This window comes from Lissotriton helveticus, chromosome 3_2, assembly GCF_964261635.1.
Source record: "Lissotriton helveticus chromosome 3_2, aLisHel1.1, whole genome shotgun sequence".
Taxonomy (NCBI): Eukaryota; Metazoa; Chordata; class Amphibia; order Caudata; family Salamandridae; genus Lissotriton; species Lissotriton helveticus.
The window spans coordinates 463,786,724-463,812,347 of NC_136062.1; the positions used below are offsets into that span (position 1 = coordinate 463,786,724).

The 25,624-nt window shown below is 43.6% G+C and overlaps 1 protein-coding gene across 1 annotated transcript in view; it reads left to right on the forward strand.

Moving 5' to 3' along the window:
* Positions 1 to 25,624, forward strand: part of LOC144826363 (embryonic protein UVS.2-like) — a 99,155-nt gene that overhangs the window by 11,092 nt on the left and 62,439 nt on the right. Inside the window, exons 4-5 of the mRNA XM_078684690.1 lie at positions 6,017 to 6,157; positions 6,260 to 6,377. Of these exons, the coding sequence (XP_078540816.1) occupies positions 6,017 to 6,157; positions 6,260 to 6,377 (259 nt within the window). The remainder of the gene's footprint in view (positions 1 to 6,016; positions 6,158 to 6,259; positions 6,378 to 25,624) is intronic.

Genomic DNA, 25,624 nt, shown 5'->3' on the forward strand with positions numbered 1-25,624 from the left:
AGATGTAGGTAGCACTGTAAACAGTGCTACTAGGCTTTAAGTATTCGTTATTTACCACCAACTGTTAGTTGGTGGTAAATAACGAATTCTTATGTAAATGCAAATATGTGCATTTACACCTGTGTACCTTAGGGCCTGTATGTGTGCCTCATGGCACACAAGCATTAATCAGGGGTGCAAAAGGGTGTCAAAGTGACACCCTGCCACCCTTGAATTATTCGGTATTTACCGAATTGGTAATTACCGATTTGGTAATTGACATTCATTCCTATGGGCCACCAGGCCCATAGGAATCAATAGCAAATACCGAATCGGTAAATACCGATTTGGTAATTACCCAATCTTACCGATTCGGTAAAAAATACTGAATTATTACCTACATCTAATTTACCGATTCTAAAATACCGAATCAGTAAAATTCGGTATTTTAGAATCGGTAAAAAAGATTTACCTACATCTAGCCCCTGATGATCTAACTTGGACAGTTCTTGACAAACCGAACATAACTCCCAGCACTACCAATGTATCCCAATACCTCTTCATAAGAGAACAACGATGGGTGTTTAGACTAAAAAGTGATAAAGAGGGCCTGAAAGATGACATTCCGTGGTCCTACTTAGTGCATACATAACACCTTCCCATCAACTGAACCATTGGGAGCACAGTAGCTGGTACAATCCATGCTAGGAAGACCTTAGCCACTTTGGGAACACTTCAGTGCACATATTGAGAGTCATTAAACACAATACAGATGTGTTTCTAGCAGATGATTTGTTCACAGGATGATTTAGAGCGCCCAGCGTGAGCTGGTTAATGAACCAGCAGGTATTTGCCCACATTTTCTGCCTGGCTGCTTTGACTTCATGAGGTCCTACAGTACCTATTTGGTGACAACCTTGTTTTCCTGCCTCCACTAATTATTTTTCTTTTTACTTTCTTGAAGAAAATTTACACTTTCTAGTAGAAATGTTGTAATCATTTGCCAGCCACTGTTGGCAAAGCAATGCTCTAATTGTTTAACAGTACCCATTCTGGCTTGCCTTATGCTAAATATGTCTGAATCATCACCTTCTTTTTTTGAATGACAGAACCAAGCTTTTTTTCTGTTAAATGCATGTCCCACTACATATCATGCTGTACTACACAGTACTGTAACTCTTAACCATGAGACCGCCCCGCCTCACGTGACCGGCCTGGAGAATAGCTCCTGTGGCCTTCATGCATGTTTCGATTGTGTTTTACGATGACAATTATATTGGTTACTATTACAACTTGGATTTATTATTCTCAGATTTTACAATATGCCAGCAGTTTCCTTTGCACTACCAATCCCAGCGCCTCTGTAGTCCTACCAACCAGGAAGGGGTGGGTCAAGATATGCGCATAACCACTTGATCTACATTCTCTTCCACTCCTGCTGAAAATATGACTTCACAACCTGGAACTACAGTGCCATGATTCTTGTAGCATGTGAGCAGCACTTTTGTCGCCCTATCACACCCAGAAAGGGCATTTCCGGGACATGTGCTTAGCCGCTTGAATTTAAAACTCTTTCCTTCCTCTTGAAAATTTATGTCCGCGGAACGATTGGACGCCCACCAATCGCTGTGGTCAAGGTAAGTTTTTTTCTCCTTCTTTCCCCCCTTTTTTTGCAATTGTAGAATACAGGTTCTAACCAGTGCCTGGCATAGAACATGATACATTGCATGGTATGCTCCAATTTAATTTGAGCAATCTGTTTCCATACTGTAACTAATCGGTAGATGCTCTGCTATACAAATACTTGCGGGCAATATATTTTCCTCTTACTTGGAGATTTTTCTCTTTTATGTCCAATTACAATTCATAAACTTGTCTTGTACCTGTCGTTTTTGTTGACGGGCTCGTGCAGGGTGCTCTGAAACGAGGGTTCCTTTAGAGTACATCCCAGATTTGGCCATGTATTTTACTTGAGAGATTACAAATGAGCGTTTTACTAAACATACAAATCAGACCTGTGAATAATTCAACAGACAGGGTTTGCTCCTGCTTTGGGAGTCCAGGTTCTGACAACAGAATGACTGTATTCATGATTTATATTGGACAGGTTCAAACTATGAAAATCTCCCCCCATTTTTTGAAAATAAACACCTGGGGTCAACTGCCAACTGTCCTCTACCTACAATTGGTTAACTTCCCTCAAAAATGTTCCCATAGGATATAGACTCCCCCTCTAGCATCATGCCGAGGTGCAGGGGTCTGTAGCTACCTGACATAGCAGGTAACAGATATGGTGGGACCCTATCTGAGTGACGATTCACTCCAACCACTGGTTCAGTATACCTTCTTTTGGTTATGTATGTCTCTGTTAAACATTGAGAGGCATACTTCACATCTTTGGTCCTGAAGAAAGTCGCTACACCTCTACAGAGGATATGAGGCTGAAACATGTCGACCATCACTACACATGACAGGTTTAATCTACTTCTGTAATAGGTTTTGTTCTTAATCCTAACCCCGGGATGCCCCAATAAAGTTTTTGGTATCCTTTGTAGTTGGTTTTAACTCACCTTCACTCCCACAAACATTTGCTCTACCTTCACCATACCCGCTCATCTACAGGCTTTAGTATACCGCTTATCTCACACTTAAAACATCCCTGAGCTCCTCCCTCTCAGTGAGGGGGTTGCAGCCCGCTTTGAGACCAGGCTCGCATTGTGAGGAGGTTATCCTATGATGAAGCATGCCACCCTCGGGTGGGTGAGGAACCCGTCCTATAAAAGGGACACTCCTCTGCTATCTTTAGTCAGACCCAGGGCCCTTTTGTGTTATTGGACTTTTTGCTTGGGAATCATCCCCTGCTGGTCTCAAAATCTGCTCAGTCCCACCTTGTGTAATGATCACACTGTTTAAGCCCCTTTCAATGTAAAGATAAAATCTCTTCCAGCAGAAAAGGCAGACAGTTTCTAACAGTATGCTGGAATGCTTGTTTTTTATTACTTAATTGTGTAAAGCAGATGCTTTAGCATTAGAATGTTTGTGAGATTTCATATTCATGTCTCTGTTTCTTTCTTTACACTTTGTAGGCATTATTAGATTTCTTTTCTTCATCTTAATCGATTTGGTCATTATGATCAAATTCTAAATGTTGTCATAAACATTACATGTTAAAAATAAAGACAATATATTTTACAACTAAACAGACCGCTATAAGTGCAGTTACTTTGCAGACAACAGGTTCAGGATTTCAGTGGCGCAACAGGTGCACTTCCTAGCACACACACCTCTACTCCTACACTCTTCCCGGGGAACTTTGTACTCTCTTTGCATTACGAGTTTATGGACTTGTACACTGGACCCCGTTAAATGTCGTCCACCCCTGTCCCCCCCTTTGTTCAAATATTGATAAAATGTACAACTTAACAGGCAGTCAAAAGTGCAGTTACCTTGCAGATAACAGAGTCATGAATTCAATGGTGCAACCGGTGCAATAACACCAGGACCTGAAGCTCTAGGCATCCCGCTAAACACCTAAAATTGCTATATTTGACTACTAAGCAGGCAGTCACAAGTGCAGTTACCTTCCAGACAACGGGGTCATAATATGAATGGTGCAGCAGGTGCGGTGGCACCGGGCCCAAAAGTTGTCAGAAAACCTCAAAACACCTAATTTTAATTTATCTCACTACTGTACAGGCAGTTACCATTGCAGTTATTTTGCAGTTAAAATGGGCTTGATTTAAATGGTGCAGCAGGTGCAGTGGCATTAGGGCCAAACGTTGTCATAACTCTACTAGACGCCAAATATTGCTATATCTTACTACTAAACAGGAAGTCACAAGTGCAGTTATCTAGCAAGCCCTATGGTCATTTCAATAGTTCAGCAGGTGCAGTTGAAGAAAGTGACCCTTAGCGGCCACCCGGGTTACTTACAACCACCTGCTATGCCTTCCCAAGTAATGAAGAGTCGGTCAGACAGTAGAGAATACAAAAATGCTTTATGAGCAATAATCTGCAGAGGAGTCCAATCTGACCTGCACCCTAAGAGGTCTACCGAGGGTCTGTCCCACCAACAGTCTGCAACACGTAATATTTCTTCCCAAAAGCCTCAAACCACGCCCACAATGGAAAGTTACCGGCCTGGGCTGAGCATGAACAAAGAAGGCACTGAGGGATGAGCTACCACCTGCCAGTTGGGTACATGCTATCAGTAACTCAAGGTTACGGTGCTGAGCCTCAACGTCTCCTAACGTGGGAGCAGAACTACACAGTCAGATAGGTATGCAAGAGCAGAATGGCCTATTCACTAGTAAGTTGGGAAGCAGCCTTGAACAGAAGAGAAAATAATAACGAAGTGCAGTGTTCTGCTGACGCAAGCAATACTAAATAATGAGGCCTAGTTCGGGCACAGCCTAAACAGCTTAAAGGGATTATGAAATACAAAACGGAGTCACACTAGCTAACTGAAGCCTGCACATTACGGGACTAACTCAGTGGGTTGCATAACATGAATACAAATGGTGTCTATTTAGCCACACACTGCTAACCAAATATAGCATAAAACGAGTGCATTGCAGGAATGGGATTTCCAAACCTAACACAGTGGCACCAGGACCAAAAGCTCCAGCCACCCCACTAAACACCGATTTTTGCTATATTTTACAATTAAACAGGTGCAGTTATCGTTCAGGCACTAAGGTCATGATTTTAAAGTGGTGCAAAGGTGCAGTGGCACCAGGCCAAAAAGTTGTCAGACCTCCCTAAACACCTAACATTGCTATATTTTACTACTAAACAGGCAGTCATCAATGCAGTTATCTTGTAGGCACTAGGGGCATGATTAGAATGGTGCAGCAGGGGCAGTGGCTTTGGGGCAAAAATCTCTTGGGACCCCACTAAACCTAGATTATTGCTAAATTCTACTACTAAACAAGACAATCACAAGTGTATTTATCTAGCAGACAATAGGGTCATGATCTGAATGGTGCAGCAGGTGCTGTAGCACCAGGAGTTAAAGCTCTAGACACCATATGAAACACCTACAATTGCTATATTTTACTAATAACACCAGAGTCGTGATTTGAATGGTGCAGCAGGTGTAGTGGTGCCGGGCTCAAAAGTTGTCAGAACTCCTTGAAACACCGAATACTGCAATTTTTTACTACTATACAGGCAGACACAATTGCAGTTATCTTGCAGTTAAACGAGGGCCTGATTTGAATGGTGCAGTAGGTGTAAAGGTACAGGGGCCAAAAGCTCTAGTGACCCCACTAAAGCAGAATATTGCTAAATTTTACTACTTAACAGGCAGGCACAAATGCAGTTATCTAGCAGGCTAGAGCCACAATTTCAATGGTGCTGCAGGGGGCAGTGGCACCGGGGCCAAAATCTGTCAGAACTCTGCTAAACACCAAATATTGCTATATTTAACTACTAAATAAGCAGTCACACGTGTAGTCACCTTGCAGGCACTAGTGTCATGATTTCAATGGTGCAGCAGGTGCAGTGCCACTGAGACCAAAAGGTGTCATAACTCCTCTACACACCAAATTTTGCTATATTTCACTAATAAACAGGCAGTCATATATGCAGTTATCTTGCAGGCACTAGGGGCATGATTTGAATGGTGCGGAAGGTGAAGGCAGCAGGCCCAACAGCAGTCAGAACAGATCTAAACACATAAAATTGCTATTACACCAATTCATTGTATTATTTCCCTATTTCATTTTTCAGAATGTTGCTCTTACCCGACTATACCACTAGGAACAGCACAATATATTGGCTTTTTGTACATGAACAAGTAGTAACACTTCAACAGACTTTCTTTAACTTATATTGTACAACTACTCAGCAAACTACAACAAAAAACAGCTTATTATTAATCACATAGGCGCATCCTTATGCATTAAGCAATGCTTGTTTTTTCTTGAGATTGTGCTGTCGGTCTAAAATCATCTACCTTCTCTACCATGTACACTTGTTCCTTTCTGATTTTATGTAAGACACTGACTCCTGTCCCTGTGTTTTACTGTTGTAGGCAGCTCACAGCTGGTGCATGAGGGGGACATTGCCGTCCAACCAGGCCGCAGTGCCAGGATATGTACAAACAACAGCTGCTTCTGGCCTAAATCCAGTGATGGGACTGTCCCTGTGCCCTACACCCTCAGTCCCACTTACAGTGAGTTCACCTTTATACCAAGGCCCAACTTTGTCTTTCACAGATACCTTTCTAAGCTGCCTCCCTTTATGTCATCATCTACTTTCTTCTGTTGTCCCTCAGGTGCCGAAGATCTGGCTGCCATTACAGATGCAATGAGTGAGTTTGCAACAGTGACCTGCATCCGCTTTGTGACCCGCACGGCGGAACCAAATTACCTCCAGATCCTGCCTGTGAATGGGTAAGAGCATAGGACACCCTAAGGACTGATCCTACCATCAGCATCACACCAGATATGCCTCCTTCAGATATACTCATTACCTCCAGATCCTGTTTTTGGATGTGTCAAATCACAGGACACCCTAAGGACCGACCCTACATTCAGCATCATACCAAATAGGGCTCCGTCAGATAGACGCATAACCTACAGACCCCGCCTGCTGATGGATTTGAGCACAGGACACACTAAGGACTAACCCTACATTCAGCATCACAGCAGATAGGACTCAATCAGATAGACTCATTACCTTCAGATCCTGCCTCCGGATGGGTAACAGCGCAAGACACCCTAAGGACTGATCGTACAGACATAATGGAGTTGCAGATCGATCTAATCAATCTGATTGCAGAACACATTGCAGGAATAAACACAAAATTGGAATTAATTACAACCCTACTTAAAAACAGGGACAGTATAGAGGCGCTAGTAAGCAGCCCACAACAATTGGTTAACTGTGGTTGTGGTAAAATAATTGATAAACTGGCCATGCTCCCAGAGTTCCTTACAGGTATACTAGGGGCAGTTCAACAAACATGGAAAGCAGAATCTATAATCGTGCATAAACAGAATGATGATAACAAAGACAAAGAAGAGCCTCCAAAAACTACAAAAGTGACACGAGTCGTAAGTGAAAATAAAGAGGAAGCAGAGCGAATAGAGGAAATAACAGGTACAGGGGAAAATCTAGCTGAGGCAAAACAGACTTTCGTCAGTTTTTTGCGAGAAGGAAAACAAACGAAAAGGCAATGAAAACCTGCCAGGAAGGCCAGACTCAAGCTTAGTAATCAAATCGCTCCCGGTCCTGGACAAATTTACTCTATATTCACTAAGCAAACAACTTTTAGTAAAATAAACAGAACTAACAAAGAAGTGACTTCAGATACCTTTATTTCAGGGTCCAATTTATCTAATAATTCTGTCGACCTCAAAAAATCACATAAAATTCAAGCGTATCTGTCTGATCAAGCTTCCAGCAAACAAGGGAAAATGAATTTGGTAGATACCAGCATAATTAAACAAGAAGAGCTTCATCAAGGGGAGCAAAAGCACAGACTTAGGACGGCGAGATCAAAAACAATTGACAAATAATGGAGAATGCGCAGCGAGAACGCCAGGGGACCATATAGCAACAGCACCTTCAGGTCGCAGACACTTAAGTCAAGAAAAGGAGGCACAAAGAACAAACATAAAAGTGCTTGAAAAGAAAACGAATAAATCTGCCGAAGCGTAAGGTAAACCAGGGGTAAATTTTCCAGATAATATAAATGGAACATGGAAGAAAGCAACTAAATTCTGATAACAGTCAGCTTAAACAGGTTGGGACACACCTGCAGGTTTTTTACCACAGAGTCTAAAACTGAGACTCAATGGGTATCAACATACAAAAAGCCTGGGAACCCGGAGTACGGAACTGACGAAGGAAGTTGCTCTGCCTTACCACAAGAAAGGGTTCCCAAAGAATTTGCTGGCCAAGAAAATCAAACTGGCCCTGAAACACATAGTATTCAAAAACATCAAACAGCCAAAGACGAGACCACAAAATCACTAAACCAAACCAGAGAGACCACATCAAAATTGATATTTGTGCCAGATTACCCAACCAAAGGGAGACAAGACACACTGGACCGAGGGAAATTGTTAACACTGTTCAAAGAGATACCGGAAGTAGGGGGAATAACATCACAAGATCTTTAAGCAGTAGAATTCCATCAAACGGCATCTTCCCCAGATACAGAAGAGACTTTAACTACTTGGATCTCTAAGGAACTAGTGGACCAGATCTATGCAACCAGAACAACATTTGAAGCCTGGGGAATCACTCTAAGGCTCCACAAATGGCCAAAATATCCATATCCCCTTTTACAAAACACTGAGGGACCAAAAACGGGACAAACCACAGAAAAAGGCTAAAAATGTTGCCTACGGGGTGCTAGTAATACCACACCGCCCGCACAAAAAAACTCAACAAAGAAAGAAGTAACTTTAAGTCCACCAAACTTCGAAATTCAGCCCTGTAACAATCAGGACTGGTCATGGATGCCAATGGCCCTGAGCAACAAATGTACCTGATGAAAATCCATGGACAGAACCTGATGACATTGCGGGGGTGCACTCAGGCGCAAACAACGGGGACAAAATTAAGACCTGTTCAAGGAACTTCCACGGTTTCAGAGAAATGGGCCAAGACCTGCAAAACTAAGATCTAATACTGCTCCAAGAAAATGAAACCAACCTCAATTCCGGGTTATACAGAATATCACATTTTGGCAGAAACATTTTCTAACTTCGGGCATCCTAGGGGGGGACTATGAATTCATGCTATGGTAAAACACTTCTGGTCAACAAAAGAATTAGATGCCGGAGAAAATTAGTTGCAAGTATTAAAACTCACGGGTAAATGTCCCTCCAACCAGACATGTTGGCAATTAATACTAATCCATCCCGAGAAAAAGACGAAGAAAGAAAAAATCCTTACCCTGGTGAACCTGGTAAAGGTTCTGCAAAGGACCCATGAACATGGTAACCCGGTTATTTCAGGAGATTTCAATAGCAATATCAACAGAACAGAAGGAAGAGGAAAGACCACCCGGGAACCAAATAATAAATCGAGAGTTGGAGCACTAGGCTTAACAATCCTGAACCTAAACGAAATAGGAGACAGACCAGCTGCCATTACCCACCTAAGTGGAAATAGGCAATCAATAATTGATTTTATATTTGCTAGTAAAAACCTCATCCACATGGTTGCTTCCTTTCTAGTCTGTCCACACCCGGAAAGTGATAATTTTCCTCAAATCGTGAAGATTAACATCAAACTGGTTCACTTACGAAAATGAAAGAACTTAGTTCAATACCCAGAAAAGTATAATTTGGGGAAATTAAAGTGGTGAGGAGCAGACACAAAGGCAATCATGGATACAATTCAAGATCACGTGAACCAAACAGGGACATTGAAAGAACAAGAAATAGTAAAAAATGGGAACATTTGGGTCAAGACCTAATACAAAAATTCCCAGTCATTCCCTGACACCAGAAGAAAATAGAAACCTGGAATGAACCATTGTTTAATATTCGGCTGCAAGACCAGAAAAGAAGGATGGCAAGAGAAGTGAGACTTCAGGCAGTGGCCGCAAGAAAGGGGATAAAAACAGACAAGAGCAAGTTAAAGGAAATGTGGAAAAAATACAAGGAAAAATGCAGGGAAGCAAAAACAGAGTACAGGGAAACCATCTGGAATAAATTACTTAGGGCAAATAATTTGGCAACAAGCAGGGAACTCTGGGCAATAATCAATAATTTAACTAAGGACCAAGACTCCAACTAGAAGCAGGAATATGCGAAGAAACGTTGAAACAACATGTACTAAAAATGTATAATAACACGGAATATAATAAGTGTGCTAAGGAACTCATGGCACTTAAAGCATTACAAGAGCAAAGGCAAGGAGAAGTAAAAATCAGACCCCAGCCCAGGAAGATCGACACCCGATAAAATCGGAGATAAGTAGTAATGGACAAAAAATCCTAACTGATGCCAAACAATTAAGAGGAATAATAAAAAAACTAAAAACGGAGTGGGCAGCAGGGCTGAACAGGCTCCCAAATGCTCTATTTAAGCAAGCACCTGACTTCTTGACAGACTACCTTACACCCATTTTCAACTACATATATAGACAGAATAAGTTACCAAATTCCTGGAAAGGGAACATAATCCACCCAATTTTTTTAAATGGAAACTGCAGCCAGCCCGAAATCTATAGACTGATATTGCTGATTGATGTAGAGGCCAAACTATATGCATCGTGTATCCTAGTCCACCTCCAAGACTTGATATAGGAGAAGAGCATAATTCCGATGTTCCAAACAGGTTTTAGGTCAGGAATGGGAACGACTGCAAACCTGGCAACTCTGGCACTTTCAACAGACAAGGCATTAAGAAGAAAAACACAATTACTTGCATGCTTCATCAACCTGAAATCAGCGTTCGATAGAGTGACCAGAAATCGACTATGGGAAAAACTAAAAACCTGGGTGCTTTCAACTGAATTACTAGATGGAATGATCGCCCTCCACAGCAAAACCTGGGTGAGAGTGAAACTAGGCGACAGGAGCAGACTATCAGCCAGGAAAAACACCCAGCACGGCCTAAAACAAGGCTCTGTTCTGGCACCGAGTCTATTCAATTTGTACCTAGCAGACACAACCAAACACATGCTATCATCTAAGAGTCATCCGCCCATCCAGGCCAAAGAGCCAATCCCTTATTTACAATACGCAGATGACATTGTGGGTTGAGCCAAAGTTCGATTGGCTGCAAAGAGCAATAAACAACCTGGTAATCTACCTCAACCAGGAAAGTTTGGAGTTGAATAAAAAGAAAACGAAGTTCGTACGCCTGGTGGCTCCTAAGAAAAACAAGTCTAAATGGTACGTCAACGGTGATCAAGTCGAAGAGCAAGATTCATACAAATACCTGGGCATAAAACCGGGCAGAACACGACATGTAAGGACCAGAAAATGGAATTAAGAGCTAAGCCCAATCACTAATCTTCGTCTTCAAACTGATGAATAAAACAATTGCCTGCTCGGCCTATACCCACCTCCTAAAACTTTACTTACCCTGTCATACCGCCCAGAAACATAGTGTGGTAAGGAGTCTGAGTTATTGAGTGAGCTTCAGACTAAGGTGTATAAGGCCATATTTAGTCTCCCCAAGTCTACATCCCCCGCACAGGTTCGGTTAGAATTTGGTCTCCAGGACCAGAAATTTCGAAGCATGAATTCCTTTGTGAAGCTGTGCCACAAATTCTGATTTTCTGAACCAGGCTCATTGAACAGCTTATGCTGGGCAGAGATTAAAGCTCAAATGGACCAGAAATATCCAATACATGGGGGGCTTACTTGAGAACATCTCTAGAGGAACTGGATATTCAATCAGTATGGGATAGCATGGAAGAAAGGGCAAAACTCAATAAGGTTTGCAACAATTCTGCAAAGAAGAAATCCCTCCTGGAGGATAAAAAAATCCTTACCAAACTACAACATGCATGGACAGTGATAAACTCCTACCCACACGTAAAGCCTCAAGCTTATCTAGCAGCCCACTTTCGCACCAAGATAAAAAAAGAGCTTCTTCCAATATCGTTTAGGAATGCATGACTCGAAGGATCTTCTGCCACCATTGAAAAACAAACAACAAGCAGCAAACTGTCGATTATGAGGCTATTTCAATGAGACAATAACTCATTTGTTATGTGTATGCCCTGCAGTTAAGGATTTAAGGAAATCACTTTTAAAATCTATTTTTAATGATCTAAACATTCGCACATGCAGACAAGCTGTGATCTGCTGGATGGAGGGCATATCTAATATCTTGACTTGCCGAGGTGTAACATTTTTCATACAAATAGGGAAACTCCTCTGGCAAGCAGACTCGGAAAACTAGAATGCTAGCCCAAGGATCAGTTTAATTAAAAAAACAACAACAACAACTGCAGAATAAAAGAATAAAACAAGGAAAGTGCACCAACGCAGATATATTAGATAAAGTTTTCACTGAACATAGTGCACCTTAACTAACAGCACATAGCACGCCTGCAATAACGAAGTAGCGAAAGTGGATCAAACCCTAAAAGGGTTTTATTATCACTGCTTTTGCACTTTATATCATTACATAATTAAGGGATTTTAGGTGCTAGTTATAATCGGATAAATCCACTCTAGGTTTTGAAGCAGAAATAATGTTTTATTTATTCATTCAACAGGAGTCAAATGTACTGTATCTCTTGCTTTTAAGGTTTTAACATGTTTGTATGGGTTTTTATTAACCAAACAAATAAAGATATTGATTGGTCACCCATGGTATAGCAATATATCGCCACACAGCATAGTTAAGATGCTTAGAATAGGGTGAAAGGTAGTGGAGTGAAAATATTTGCATTCATCAGTGTAGTTTCAGGACTTTGGAAAAAGTTTCTTTCAGAGATGAAAGGTGATTGTTGTTCCTGGAACAGCTAGATTCAGGGAAACCCTTTACCCCTTGTTTACTTAGAGCTGGTGTTCCCGAATGAGTGATACCACTAACACTGAGATCTTCAGATAGGTAAACCAGAAGTGTGGTCCTCTCACTGGTGACCTAGCTCCTTTCATACCCCATCAAATCCAGCACAATCAGCTCACAATTTGGGAGTGATTTTCAATTCAAAATAACTTATTTATTTTACAGATTTCAAAACTCATATCCACTAGATATTTTATGTTGAAAGTACTCCAGAAGACTGATATACTTCTGCCTTTTGACTCATAGAAGATCTTGGTCCAGCCCTTGATATTAAGTAAACCAGATGTGTGTTACTCAGTCTAAACTGGTCTTCTTATGTTCTGATCCACACATTGCAACTTTTACAAAATGCAGCAACACAATTCATTCAAAATGCACCCATTGGGGACTATATATTGATATGTAATTCATCAGGTTATATAGATGTTTAGTTTAGAATAATATGTCTATCCTCTAGATCGTTTTAGGTCAATATTAAAACAACTTGATAGTATGGTATAACACCATGAATGAGCAATCCCCCTATGTCAGCTGATAGCCCTCAGTTAGTGATCATCAATGAACTGCTGACTACCACTTAGAGACCCTCCATGGTTTTTGGTGCCTCACTGAATGATCATCCATGTTCTGTAAACTCTCACTGAGGTATCCCCAGGGGTTGTGTTCGCCACGTGTAAGTCCCTCCATGGTTCCAGGACTGTCCATGATGACCCTCTTTGGGTTGTGGAGACACCGTAAAATACCCTGCATGCATTGTGGATTTTAAATGGTAGACCTTTCATGGGCTGTGGGTTCTCAGTGACAAATGGTCCTCCATGGGCTGTGAGCACTCATGAAAGGGCTGTCCATGGTTTGTGGAGTGTTAGTGATAGATCCTCTACTGAGATTTATTCCTCAATGACTGGAAACTTTCAGTGTGAGTTGCCCCTCCATTGGCAGTAGAATTTAAGTGAAAGACTTTTCATGGACTTTGGACTCTCAGTGAAAGACCTTCCATGGGCAGTGGACTCTCAGTAAATGTCTCTCACTGTGACGTGGATTTAGTGGTGGACCTTCCATGGAGTTTCACCTCTCTGTGAGAAATAATACAAAATGGCTTTGGCCTCGCAGTGACAGTATAACCGTAAGGGTCTGTGGACTCTCTGTGATAGTTCCATGCATTCCCACCTACTCCTTTAGGCTCTCAATGCTGGGCACCATTGGACTATATATATATAGATTAGAGATTTTGATGGCTGGATCCTGTATGCTTTGTTCATTGCAAAGAGGTTCTGAAGGCTGGATCCTGTATGCTTTTTTCATTTGCTTGAGGTGCTGATGGCTGAATTGTCTATGCTTTGTTCATTCCCTAGAGATTCTGATGACTGGATTCTGTAGAATTTGTTCAGCCCCTAGTGTTGTGATTGGCTGCCACCACTGGGCTCTCTATGGGTCTGTCCATGTCTTCCTCTCAAGTGGGCTCTCTGTGGGTCTGTCTACGGGTTCCTCTCAATCTTGTAGAATGGGTTGTATTTCTGTCAGTGAATCGCGTCCCCCAAATATAATCAACACCAGATGTGTTCCACTTACTGAAGCTATAACTCCCTAGCTGAAAGGAGCCATCCTTGACAGTTCTGAGGGTGGTCACTGAGGTCTGGATGTGATACTCTTCTTACAGTTGTTTTTCAATAAAATGTTAAGATTTTCATAAGGTTCCTGGGGCAGTCAGTGGTTATTGGGCAGTATCAGTGGTTGGTGCCTACTGTGCCACATGATTTACCACTGGTATCCCAGGGCCACAGTTTCCATTGCACCACAACTGAATAACTTAGTTACTTCTGTTGTACTTGTGACTGCTTGGGAGAAGCAAGGCTGAGTAGCCAAGACTTGCTCCAGGAGGTGGTTGATGGTTTGGAACTACAGTACAATAAAAGTGAATGCAGGCAATTAACTAAAAATCCAGTAAAAAGGCTATTTACAGAAATGAAAGCAAGGGAGTTAAAATAGAGAATATCTAAAATAAAGAAGGTGTTAGCTGCTCATGTGGCCTAAATACAACCTCAAGCAATGCCCTAGCATACTTTCAGTATGTCAGTGCAGTAGGAGTCCTTACGTAGTGTTATCCTACAGGAGGATGTTATGCTGTTCTCTGCTACGGTTAGGAATGGGTCTTCACTCTTTCAATATAGTGGCATTTATAATTCTCCTATTCAGTGGAGCAAAGATGCCCGACAAAGTGTTACAGTGTACCAGCCTGACTTTGATATGTTTGATGTTAGACTGGAAAGGTCTCTCAATGTGATGAGCATCACAACACAAGGAAGGAGGGTGTCTCAGGGTCTTTTGCTGGACAAAAATGTTGGGTCTAGCAGGATAGAGACATACTGTATATTCTAATTCCACCCATAGATCCATGAGGTCTAATGCAAAGATTCCAGAGGCAGAAACAAGTACACAAAAGATAATGACATCCTAAAGGGACCCATCATTTTAGGATGCCATTCTCAATGCATATGCTTTCTCAGCTGCACAAGACACTTGTAACATGCCACACAGAACCAGAACACTGACTGCGTTGGAGTATGGATCCCAGTTATGGGGAACTGAACATGGGCAGCTGGTAGATATGTATCACCAGGCAGACAATACTCACAGATTCTATTCAGTTTATGATTAACAGAAAAGGGGATCCTTATGAGGGAAGTATAACCCTAGACTTCCATGGCAATCGTAATACAAAGAAACTTCAGTGTAACTTTCTGATCATGCTAGGTTTGGGTTCTCTTTTCCTTCCTAGCTCCAGTGGATGGTCTTTGATTTACCTACTAAAAGTGGTCAAAGGTAGTAAACAAGTCAAGAATATACTTTCAAACTTGGACTTGTTTTAAAGAACCACAGACTTCGAATTCCAGTTTTGTGGATTTATGATAATGCCAAAAATAATAGGATGTATACACATCGTAATATCAAAGTATATAGGTACAGAAAAATCAATACAGAGCCAAGTCTACGAATATATGTCACTCGGCATAAGAGGCATAAGATGATAAATTCAAGAATAAGCACACAACAAAGGATAGAAGCCGCATCAAGTGCTCGCTTCATATAAAGTATCTAAACCTTTCCCTACACTATTCTGAAGAAGGACCTACTCATCTTTCTATATGATATCACAAAGGTGCCAGCACATGTTGACTTCCTGAAAAGTACTCATGTCAAATGGGTCAGATAGCTTAAGGCTATGGAGCTCGTTCTACGATGCTCCCTCTCCTCCGAAATGAGCAGAAGTCTGTTACTCTGTCCCTGCGCATCATACAAAAAGACAATATTCGTCCCCTTTCTGATGTCATATGGTGTGATCATCTATTTGCAGCAATTTTAGTTTCGGCAAATTTTCTCAGGAACATTTAATTAACGATTCTTCTTTTCTTCCAGTGGCCTTGAGGTGCAGATAGGCCAGGCATGAAAGGAATCCTCCCTTCTCGCTTTTCAGACCTTCTTCAAAGACATTCAGGGTATCTCTCTAAATTTAAACTAATGAGATCAAATTCAATTCCCTGCAATAGGATGAGAACATACAATGTTCGCGCACAACAAGGATTTATTTAATTATTTATTGAGCGAACAAGCAATACAAAACTAAAAACAACCTTATATTTGGGCCTTTCATTCAGACAATTTAAGCTACAAAGTTACAGTACACGAATATAATGTCATCCTGCATATTGCACATACAGGAAACATAACTGTCTCTAATACATGGAAAAATCCTACTTAAATTATAATTTTGTGTTCCTTTATTGCGAATAAATGTATTGTGATAAACCAAAAACACTGAAAATGATTAGAAACATATGTAAGTACATCCCCATCATGAGTATAGTGCACCCATACAATTTAGCCCTTTGTCCCTTGCACTTGGTCCGACCACTTTATAATTTCGTTTTTCCTTAGTCTCTCCTTGGTCAAGACCCCTGCTCACATCAAGAACTCTTGGGCTCGCAACTGGGGCAAGGTCAACCTGTCCGATCTTTCGATCTCACTCCGGGCCTCCCTTCCCCTTCTATCGGGACTTGATTCCGCAGCCCAAGCCAAAGCCATTGATTCATGGCTCACGGAAGGCAGCGATTGCATAGCTCCTCTCCGACGTACCTCGATTAGGCGCCCTAAAGACGCCAATCGGTGGTTTAACACCGAGCTGAAGGAACTGAAGCTTACAGTCCGAAGAGCTGAACGCAAGTGGAGACTGGATTACTCCCCGAATACCAGGGCCCGCTACGTCCTCCTCCTAGGGACTTACAAGCATAAGATCACGGAGGCCAAGAAAGCATATTTCTCGGCGAAAATTCTAGCTGCCGAGAATCAGCCAAAGGAGATCTTTACCATCACCCACGAGCTGGCGTTCTCTGATCGGTCCACACTCAAGCCCCCTCCCTCCCAGAAACTCTGTGACTCACTGAATTTTTATTTTTTTGACAAAATCAGGACAATCAAATCCAACATCCCCTCCCCCTCCCCTTCTTTTGTTGACTCTCTCCCTCACCTAGTTCCAGCTTCTTCTAATTCCTTTCCCCCCCTCTCTGAAGAACTTTTTTTGTCCCTCCTCCCTAAAATCAAGTCCGGTTCCCCATCTGATATCTGCCCGGCCCACATCCTACGGCAGATTTATGCGGTCTGCCCGTTGCCCCCTCTGGGCTTCCTCAACGATTCATTGGCCCGAGGGGTTGTTACTCCAGCGTTAAAAGCCGCGTCCATCGTCCCCATCCTGAAGAAACCGGGAGCCGACCCCGCTGTGATGGCCAACTATCGCCCCATTTCCCTCCTCCCTTTTCTAGCGAAGGTGCTTGAGCGGCATGTTACATCTGCACTCAGCTCCTTTGCCGAGGAGAATGGGAGGTTGGCCCCATGTCAGGCGGGATTTCGCCCAAAGCATTCGACAGAGTCAGTGGTGGTGTCGGTATCCGACACCCTCAGAGAGGGCTTGGACTCCGGTAGACCTCAGGCGCTGGTCCTTCTTGACTTGTCCGCCGCTTTTGACACGGTGGACCATTCCATCTTGCTTTCCCGTGTCAAGGCGGCGGGCATAGGAGGATCAGCCCTTATCTGGCTTTCATCCTTTTTGAAGGACCGGACCCAGGCGGTCCATCTTGGGGAGTTTTCAGCTACCCCCTGCCAGGTCCAGTGCGGTGTTCCCCAGGGCTCTTCTCTCTCTCCTTTACTCTTTAATCTGTATATCGCTCCACTCATCTTTGCCCTACAGCATCTGGAGGTCTCGGTATATAACTATGCCGATGACCTCCAGCTCATTTTCGATCTTTCTTCCTCTCCTGACTCCATCTCTAATTTCCAATCTATTCTATCTTTCATCAGGGACTGGATGAATTTCAACCACCTGAAACTCAACCCCGATAAAACGGAACTTGTGGTGACGGGTGGTTGCTCCAGTCCCTGGAATTCTTTCTTTTGGCCCCCCTCATTTGGTTCTTCTCCTACTCCTGTTTCCTCTGTTAAGACTCTCGGTATTAAGTTAAACAACCAACTTACTATGCACTCCCAGATTGGCTCTGTGGTTTCTTCTTGCTTTCTTACTCTCCGCACTATCCGTTCTATTTCATGTTTCTTCTCTTTTCCTGCACTTAAGCTAATTATGTCCGCACTGGTCCTGTCCCGCCTGGACTACGGGAACATCCTGTACAATGGTATCCCCCAGTACAGCCTCCGTAAATTGCAATTAGTGCAAAACCAGGCGGCCCGTCTTGCCTTTGGTCTGCCTAAATTCCACCATTCCTCCCCCCTACTGAAAACCCTCCACTGGCTCCCGGTGCGGGAACGCGCCTTGTTTAAATTAGGCTGTGTGGTGTTCCAGGCCAGGTCTGGCCTGGCCCCCTTATTTATTTCCTCAGCCATCAAGGCTTATGTCCCTGGCAGAGACCTCCGTTCTTCGGCACAACTTCTCTTGACCGTGCCCCGTTATCGGAAGAAAAGACAGGGGGGCTCAAAATTCTCCTTTCTTGCCCCCACGTTCTGGAACTCCCTTCCTTTTGATCCCAGGTCTCTTACTGACTATTCCGCCTTCCGCAAAGCTTTGAAGACCTTTTTATTTCTTCAGGCTCTTCTTTAGCAAACTGCCTATTCCCCAGCTGTTGTTTTTAGTTGCTGTCCTCGCTCAGTAAGTCGCCTTCTACTTTAGCGCCAAGAAACCGCCCAGGTGTACGTTGCGCTCAATAAATATTTTAAAACTTAAACTTAAAACTTAGCGTGCTGTAAGCGCTCTATCAGTTCCCCCCTCTTATGACTAGTGTCATAACATCATCATTCTATTTTCTCATAAATGTTTCCTTGCTGAAGAGACTGACCTAAACAGAAGCGGTAGCTTGTCGTCCCTGTCTGAATCTTTCCAACCCTCTAAGGTGCAGATAATGACTGTCCTACAGTCGTTCTAACTGCTGCTCTGTCTTCCTCACAGAGTTTTCATTCTGACATGCCTTTTACCATTTGTATGCTTTGATGACCCCTAACAATACAATGATACAAATGACAGCTACAATGATGGGTTTCAAAATGTATCCCTCTATACCTTGTCCCAGACTTCCAAACCAGCTCCCAAATCCCTAACCAATTTGTTCCCAAAGGCTATCTGCAGCTAAATCACACAAATCTTGGTGTATCTCTGAGATGTTATTAATATACTTTCTTATATTCTGACTATTGTCAGGAATATAAGTGCAGCATTGTTGAACTTTTAACAATTTACAGACTCCTCCAGCTTTTGCTAATAGGATTTCTAAAGCAAGACTATTTTGAAGAACCATTTCCCTTATCAAAAAAATCTCTCCATCTACAAGTAATAGAATCTGAGCTGTATTCACAGAGAGCTTATCCACTATCGTTGCCAATTGTCGAATTTTTATGTCATTCAAAATCACACCCACAATAGGTATCATAGCTCCAAATATATCTCCAACTATTTCACCAGGACTTGCACCACGTTTCCCTCTGTGAGGCCCTATTCCTTCTAAAGGCCATAAATCGTCCGCATGAATAATTTTTGGAAAGACTACAGCCAAATAACACGTACCATACCAATTCTTAGGCAATTTTACATCTGCACTTTCCCCACACACAAAATACACATTAGGCACTACAGTTAGTTTATCCAATGGTGCCTTCCTTATTGACTCCTCAATTAGGAAAATGTGGTCACATTCACGTTTACCCACAAATATCTTATCATAGTATGTTGATGGGTGTCTAATGCAGTTTCCCTTTCTGCTGAAAATCCAAAGCTATTGGACCAGAACGTCCCTTTGCCTTATGATATAATTCTTCCAGTGTCCATGGAATACCCTTGTGATTCGGATCTGGTCTAAATAAAGTCTGCCTATGCCAATCTTCTTTCTGATCGACGAATTTATTTTCAATATCAGATAACATCCGGGTTAAATTGTGTCTATGTTCTTAAGATGTATCCAAAGTAATTGTTGGCACAAAGTACATGGATATTCTTTCTACCTCCTTGTAATAATCATATTTATTCATGTGCTTCAGAACAGGAACTTCTGAAAGTACCACATCATAATTTGCGAAGTAATACTCAAAGTGTGCCTTGCTATAAAACATGCTCAACAGTACACTACATGTGATGCCATAAATCAGAGGTAAGTGATGATATCGGATACCCTCTTCTTCTGATGCTGGCAATTGCATACATACATAACAATCTTTCGCTTCCATTGTCTCCACATATTCATACAACAAGCGAGCATAAGCATTCAGTGTGAAATCTCTTTGTGACAGATCTACGTGTAGCATCCGACTATTTTCTCTTATCATGTCTCTATCTTTGGCAGATGCACCCTTTCCTATATCTACAAAGATGGGGTAGAGATCATTTCATTCTTTTCAACATTGTGAGACCCAACTAAAGAGGTAACAATCACCACAGTTATGACAATAAGCACCACCACAATAAGGGTACTAATTATGCATTTCTGCTTGCGTCCTGACTTCTCGGACTCCATCTTGAATCACTGTTCAATTTGAAACGTAACTGAATTCAACACAAACTCTGTTTTCTTTACTATGTTTCTTTGAGTTCTTTACAATGTCTTTTATTTTCCTTTCTCCGTTGATTATGCAATGTCTAGTTCAATTATACTAAACCTATTGAAGAGAAGTAGTCAGCCCTACCCTTCAATTCTTCTCTCTACTGAAAATCCCTAATTTAAAATTGTCTTCCTCTTGGAGCTACCTAAGGCTATGAGATTAGCTCAGAGTTCAGGCTTCATCATTAATGATATTATATCCGAGTATAGTAATAACAAATTGCATAATTTCGGCACAAATGTCTCCCAGCTCTTGTGCAGTGGGCTGTCGGCCAAAGATAGGAAAAGCAACCTGGTTAAGGATCAGAAAGCGTAAACAACTCAGACTCGGTGGATTAGGGACTGTCAGAGTTAGGGTTCCTAATGCTTAAACTCCAGGTACCAGTAACTGAATGTCGATCATCAGAGTATTCCCTTCATGACTCACTGTACCGGTCCCCAGCCTCCCGGAACTCCTTGTTCCGTTATTTGCAGCCAGATACGTCCACTCAGGAAATGCGTACTTTTGCAAGGGCACCCTCTCTCTTCTGGATTGTCTCAGACCACCCGGTCTTTTTTTGGTTTCGCTTTGATCTGATTCAGACGTTTCGGGAATTGGAGAGAGATTTTTCTCACATGTGAGCCTCAGATTTGACCTTTCTTTCTTCATTGGCCACCTTTCCGCTCTAGCACCTGTTCTCCTCTCTTCCTCTGGATCCGACCTTTCATCACCAGGCTGTTCACTCTGATCTGGTTCGAAGTTAACTTCTGCATTGTCGTCTATTTCAGACTCTGAACTTAACTCTTGAGCAGCTTGATCTCTTTTCTCTTGCTCAGTTGATTGTTAAGTCTTGTCAGGAGTTCTCAAGACCTGTCTTGTTCCATCTGTTTCTGGTTCATTTTCAGTTGTACTTCTCGGAACAAGGGGAATTGTTTCCTCTACAGGCTCTGCAACTCAACAAGTATGCAAAGCGTGGATCCAGTTCCTCCCCACTTCACAGCAGTACTTGTGACCAGGAGCACCTGATATGGTCCTCGCCAACAAGAATCAAGGTAGCTCTTCCTCACGTGCTTTCGAACCAACACCCAGTCACCAGGGTTTAAATCATGCAGCAGGTCTCTCGAGGTGGATGCAGTCGCAGCCTCGACCTGATGGGACACAGAATTAACCACATCAGCCGGTCCTTAACAATAATCCATAACCAAATCATCTGTGATGTTTATCAGTGCAGTTGCTGGTTCCGTGGGCAATTGCATAGCTCTTCCCATTAATATTTCGTGGGGAGAGAGCCCTGTCCTCCTATCAGGAGTACTACGCAGACTCATCAACACTAGTGGCAATGCATCTGGCCATTTCAATGAAGTGGATCAACACACTTTGGACACCCACATCTTGATTGTGCCGTTTATCTGTTCCACAAGACCAGAAGTCTCAGGCCTGTAGCCACAATGCAATCTCTGATTAATATCCAAAGCTGTACACAACAACTTAATGAGTTCGTTATGGAAGTGTGTTCCTCTATCTGTTTCCACCGAGGTCTGAAATCCAAACCGCAGTATCAGTTCCCTTATGAGCAGTTTTACCACTGTGAGACTGTCACATCGTCTGGTTGGATATGCCTCAACCCAATGTGAAAAAATGCATACCACCACCAAAACATATCTCAACCTGTTACACCTCGGCATCTCAATTAAATCTAACTGCATCCTATTGAACGGACCTCCTGATCTTCCTGTGTGACTCATTGCAACTACAGTTCTCTTTCCAACATGCATTTGTTGACATGTAACATATTTGTGACACACTGCTGCTGCATGCACACGAAACCTTGGGTTGAATGAGTTTTGTCTAAACACTCGCACCATGGCATCTCGCCCAAGATGAACTGCTCCGTGAATCTGCCTTGCCATTGGGCTCAATAAACAATTGGATAATACTGCTCTGTCATCTGTTGACACCCAAATGCCGTCCTCTCTCTTTTGACAACCTGCTCTGACCCAGGATGCAGCTTCTTCCTCTATAACCTCATCCTGTCGTAGCTTTTCCTCATCCATGTATCGGCTATAGCTAGCATCATGCTGAGCACGGTCTCTTCTGTGCTCTCTCCTACATATTCTCCATGGAAAACACAAGCACCACAGCACCAAAACAGCCCTCATCGCCGCCACAGATGACATCAGGCGCCAACTGGACAACAGCAAAACATCAGCCCTCATCCTCCTGGACCTGTCGGCCCCCTTTCACACGGTCTGCCATCGCACTCTAAAGGCACGCATCCTAGAAGCCGGAATCCAAGAGAAGGCCCTTGACTGGACCACGTCCTTCTTCTCTAGCAGAACCCAGAGCGTCCGCCTCCCACCCTTCCGATCCGAAGCCACCAACATCATAAAGCGTTCCCCAGGGCTCATCCCTCAGCCCGATGCTGTTCAACGTCTACATGGCCCCCCTTGCACAAGTGGTCCGCCATCACAACCTCAACATCATCTCCTACGCTGACGACACCCAGCTCATCCTCTCCCTCACCAAGGACCCACACACCGCCGAAACCAACCTCCATGAGGAAATGAAGGCCGTCGCCGACTGGATGAGGAGCAGCCGTCTGAAGTTGAACTTGGACAAGATGGAGGTACTTATCCTCGGACCCACCCCCTCAGCCTGGGACAACTCCTGGTGGCCGACCACACTGGGAACAGCACCAACACCCACCGACCATTCACGCAACCTAGGATTCATCCTCGACTCCTCCCTCTCCATGTCTAGGCAGGTCAACGCCAAATCCTCCTCCTACTACAACACCCTCCGCATGCTCCGCAGGATCTACAAGTGGATCCCGACCGAAACAAGAAGAACAGTGACACAGGCCCTTGTCAGCAGCAGACTGGACTATGGCAACGCACGCTATCCAGGAATCCTAGCCAAACACCTACGGCGACTACAACGCATACAAAACGCCTCCGCCCGACTGATCATCAACGTCCCCCGCCACAGCCACATCACCCCCACCTGAAAGACCTACACTGGCTCCCCGTCGACAAGAGGATCACCTTCAAGCTCCTCAACCATGCACACAAAGCACTCCATAACGTCAGACCAGCCTACCTAAACAGCAGACTCAGCTTCTACACCCCCACCCGCCAGCTCCGCTCCGCCACGCCAGCCTCACCCTCGCTGCTGTCCCCCAAATCCAAAGAACGACCTCCGGCGGCAGATCCTTCTCCTACCTCGCCGCTAACACCCTCCCTACCCATGTACGGCAGACCCAAGACCTACTCGCCTTCAGAAGACTCCTCAAGACCTGGCTCTTTGAGCAGTAGCAGCACCCCCCTCCCCTCAGCGCCTTGAGACCCTCACGGGTAAGTAGCGCGCTCTACAAGTACTCTGATTGATTGATTGATTGATTGATTGATTGATTGAAACATCTATAGCACAAAAACGTGCTACTTCATCGGCATAGTTATTGCCTTTGGTAACAAAGTCTTCTCCTTTCCCATGGGCTGCACACTTTACTACTGCAACTTCCCTTGGTCTCTGCAACGCTTCTAATAACTGACGCACAAACTCTCTATTGCGGATAGGTGACACAGAGGATGTTAAGAATTTTCTCTGTGACCATAACTGGCCGAAATCATGAACCACTGCAAACCCGTATTGGCTGTCCGTATAGATAGTCACACGGACACCATCTGAGATGGTACAGGCACGTATAAGAGCAATAATTTCTGCCACCTGAGATGAGTACACTCCTTTTAAACAGGCATCTTCCCCAAGATGGTGCATACAGCAAACGCAAAGTGGCCTAGCTGGTGGGGTATGGGGGGGTCCGCCCCAGGTGGCACTATTTTGGAGGCAGCGGCGGCCACGCGGCACTGGTGGCCCGTGGCGGCGGCCTTTATCATTTATTTGGGCACTCAGTCCACAGTAGTGTCCGTGTCCCCGAATAAATGATAAAGGCCGCCGCCACGGGCCGCCAGTGCCGCGTGGCCCCCGTGTGAACAGCAAGCGCGTGCACCTGCTTGTTAAGCAGCAACGTACCCAGTTTGTGGTTCCCGCACCAGTGCCGTCAATCTTAAGGCGCGCGAAAGCGCTACCAATGATGGCCCTGGGAATAATGTATGGCCAGCCCGCCCCTCGCGCTGAAACGTAGTGCAGCATGGCAGCAGTGACACATCACACACTCGCCTCTCATGAGCGGCCGCCAGCATGACTATCACTGGAGCCGGGCTGGACCGGGGCACCAAACTGAAATTGCCGTGGCCCGCTGTAACTCACAGCCTGAACCTGCCTGCAGCCAGCCTGCTATTTATTATGGTGAGTTGCAAATAGCTGTATGTTACTGGTGTCTGCCTCAAAGCGCTTCTAGTGCGTGGGTATGAAAGTTTCAATCACAAGAATAGAGTGTGAGAATAAGACCAAAGACGATGTGTGTGCGTAGTTATCAAAGCCACCCCTGTTAATGTTTAAACTTTATGAAGGATTATAAAGGGCGAGCACCGTCATTGAAATGATTATTTAGTGATCCTGGCTAGGGCATCTGATCTGACTAACGTGCTGTTATGGGATTCAAGACTGGAGCTCCCTGTATGCATTTCTTCATATCGTAGAGGAGTGTCACTGGCCTCTCATGTCCCCATTCTTTGTCCATTATGGATCTGAAAACTGAAACTCATAAGATTAACTTTTAGTGTGACTTAGTTGGCACAAACGCATGCTCTCAGATGTGAAAAGCGCTTCAACGCCTCGTCTGGGGTACTAATTGCTAAGTGCCATATAAATACAATTACCAATTATCCACTACACCCGGCTATTTCCTTTCCTAGTACACTGATTCCAACTTTCTCCACTTTCCTACCCTTCCCATCTCTCTACACATTGATGCGCAATGCTCCCACCCTGTCTCCTATTTGTGCCACTGCCTGCCCCCTTCTAAGACCCAGTCTGCCAATTTCGCCCAATCATTTTCTTCACACTGTCTATTGTCATGCCCCTTACTCTGGCTGTCCTCCCTCCACACTGCTCCCATTCTTTCCAGGGAAACTGCTTTGTTTTTTTAGTTATTCTATTTGGGCTACTGATGCACAAACAGA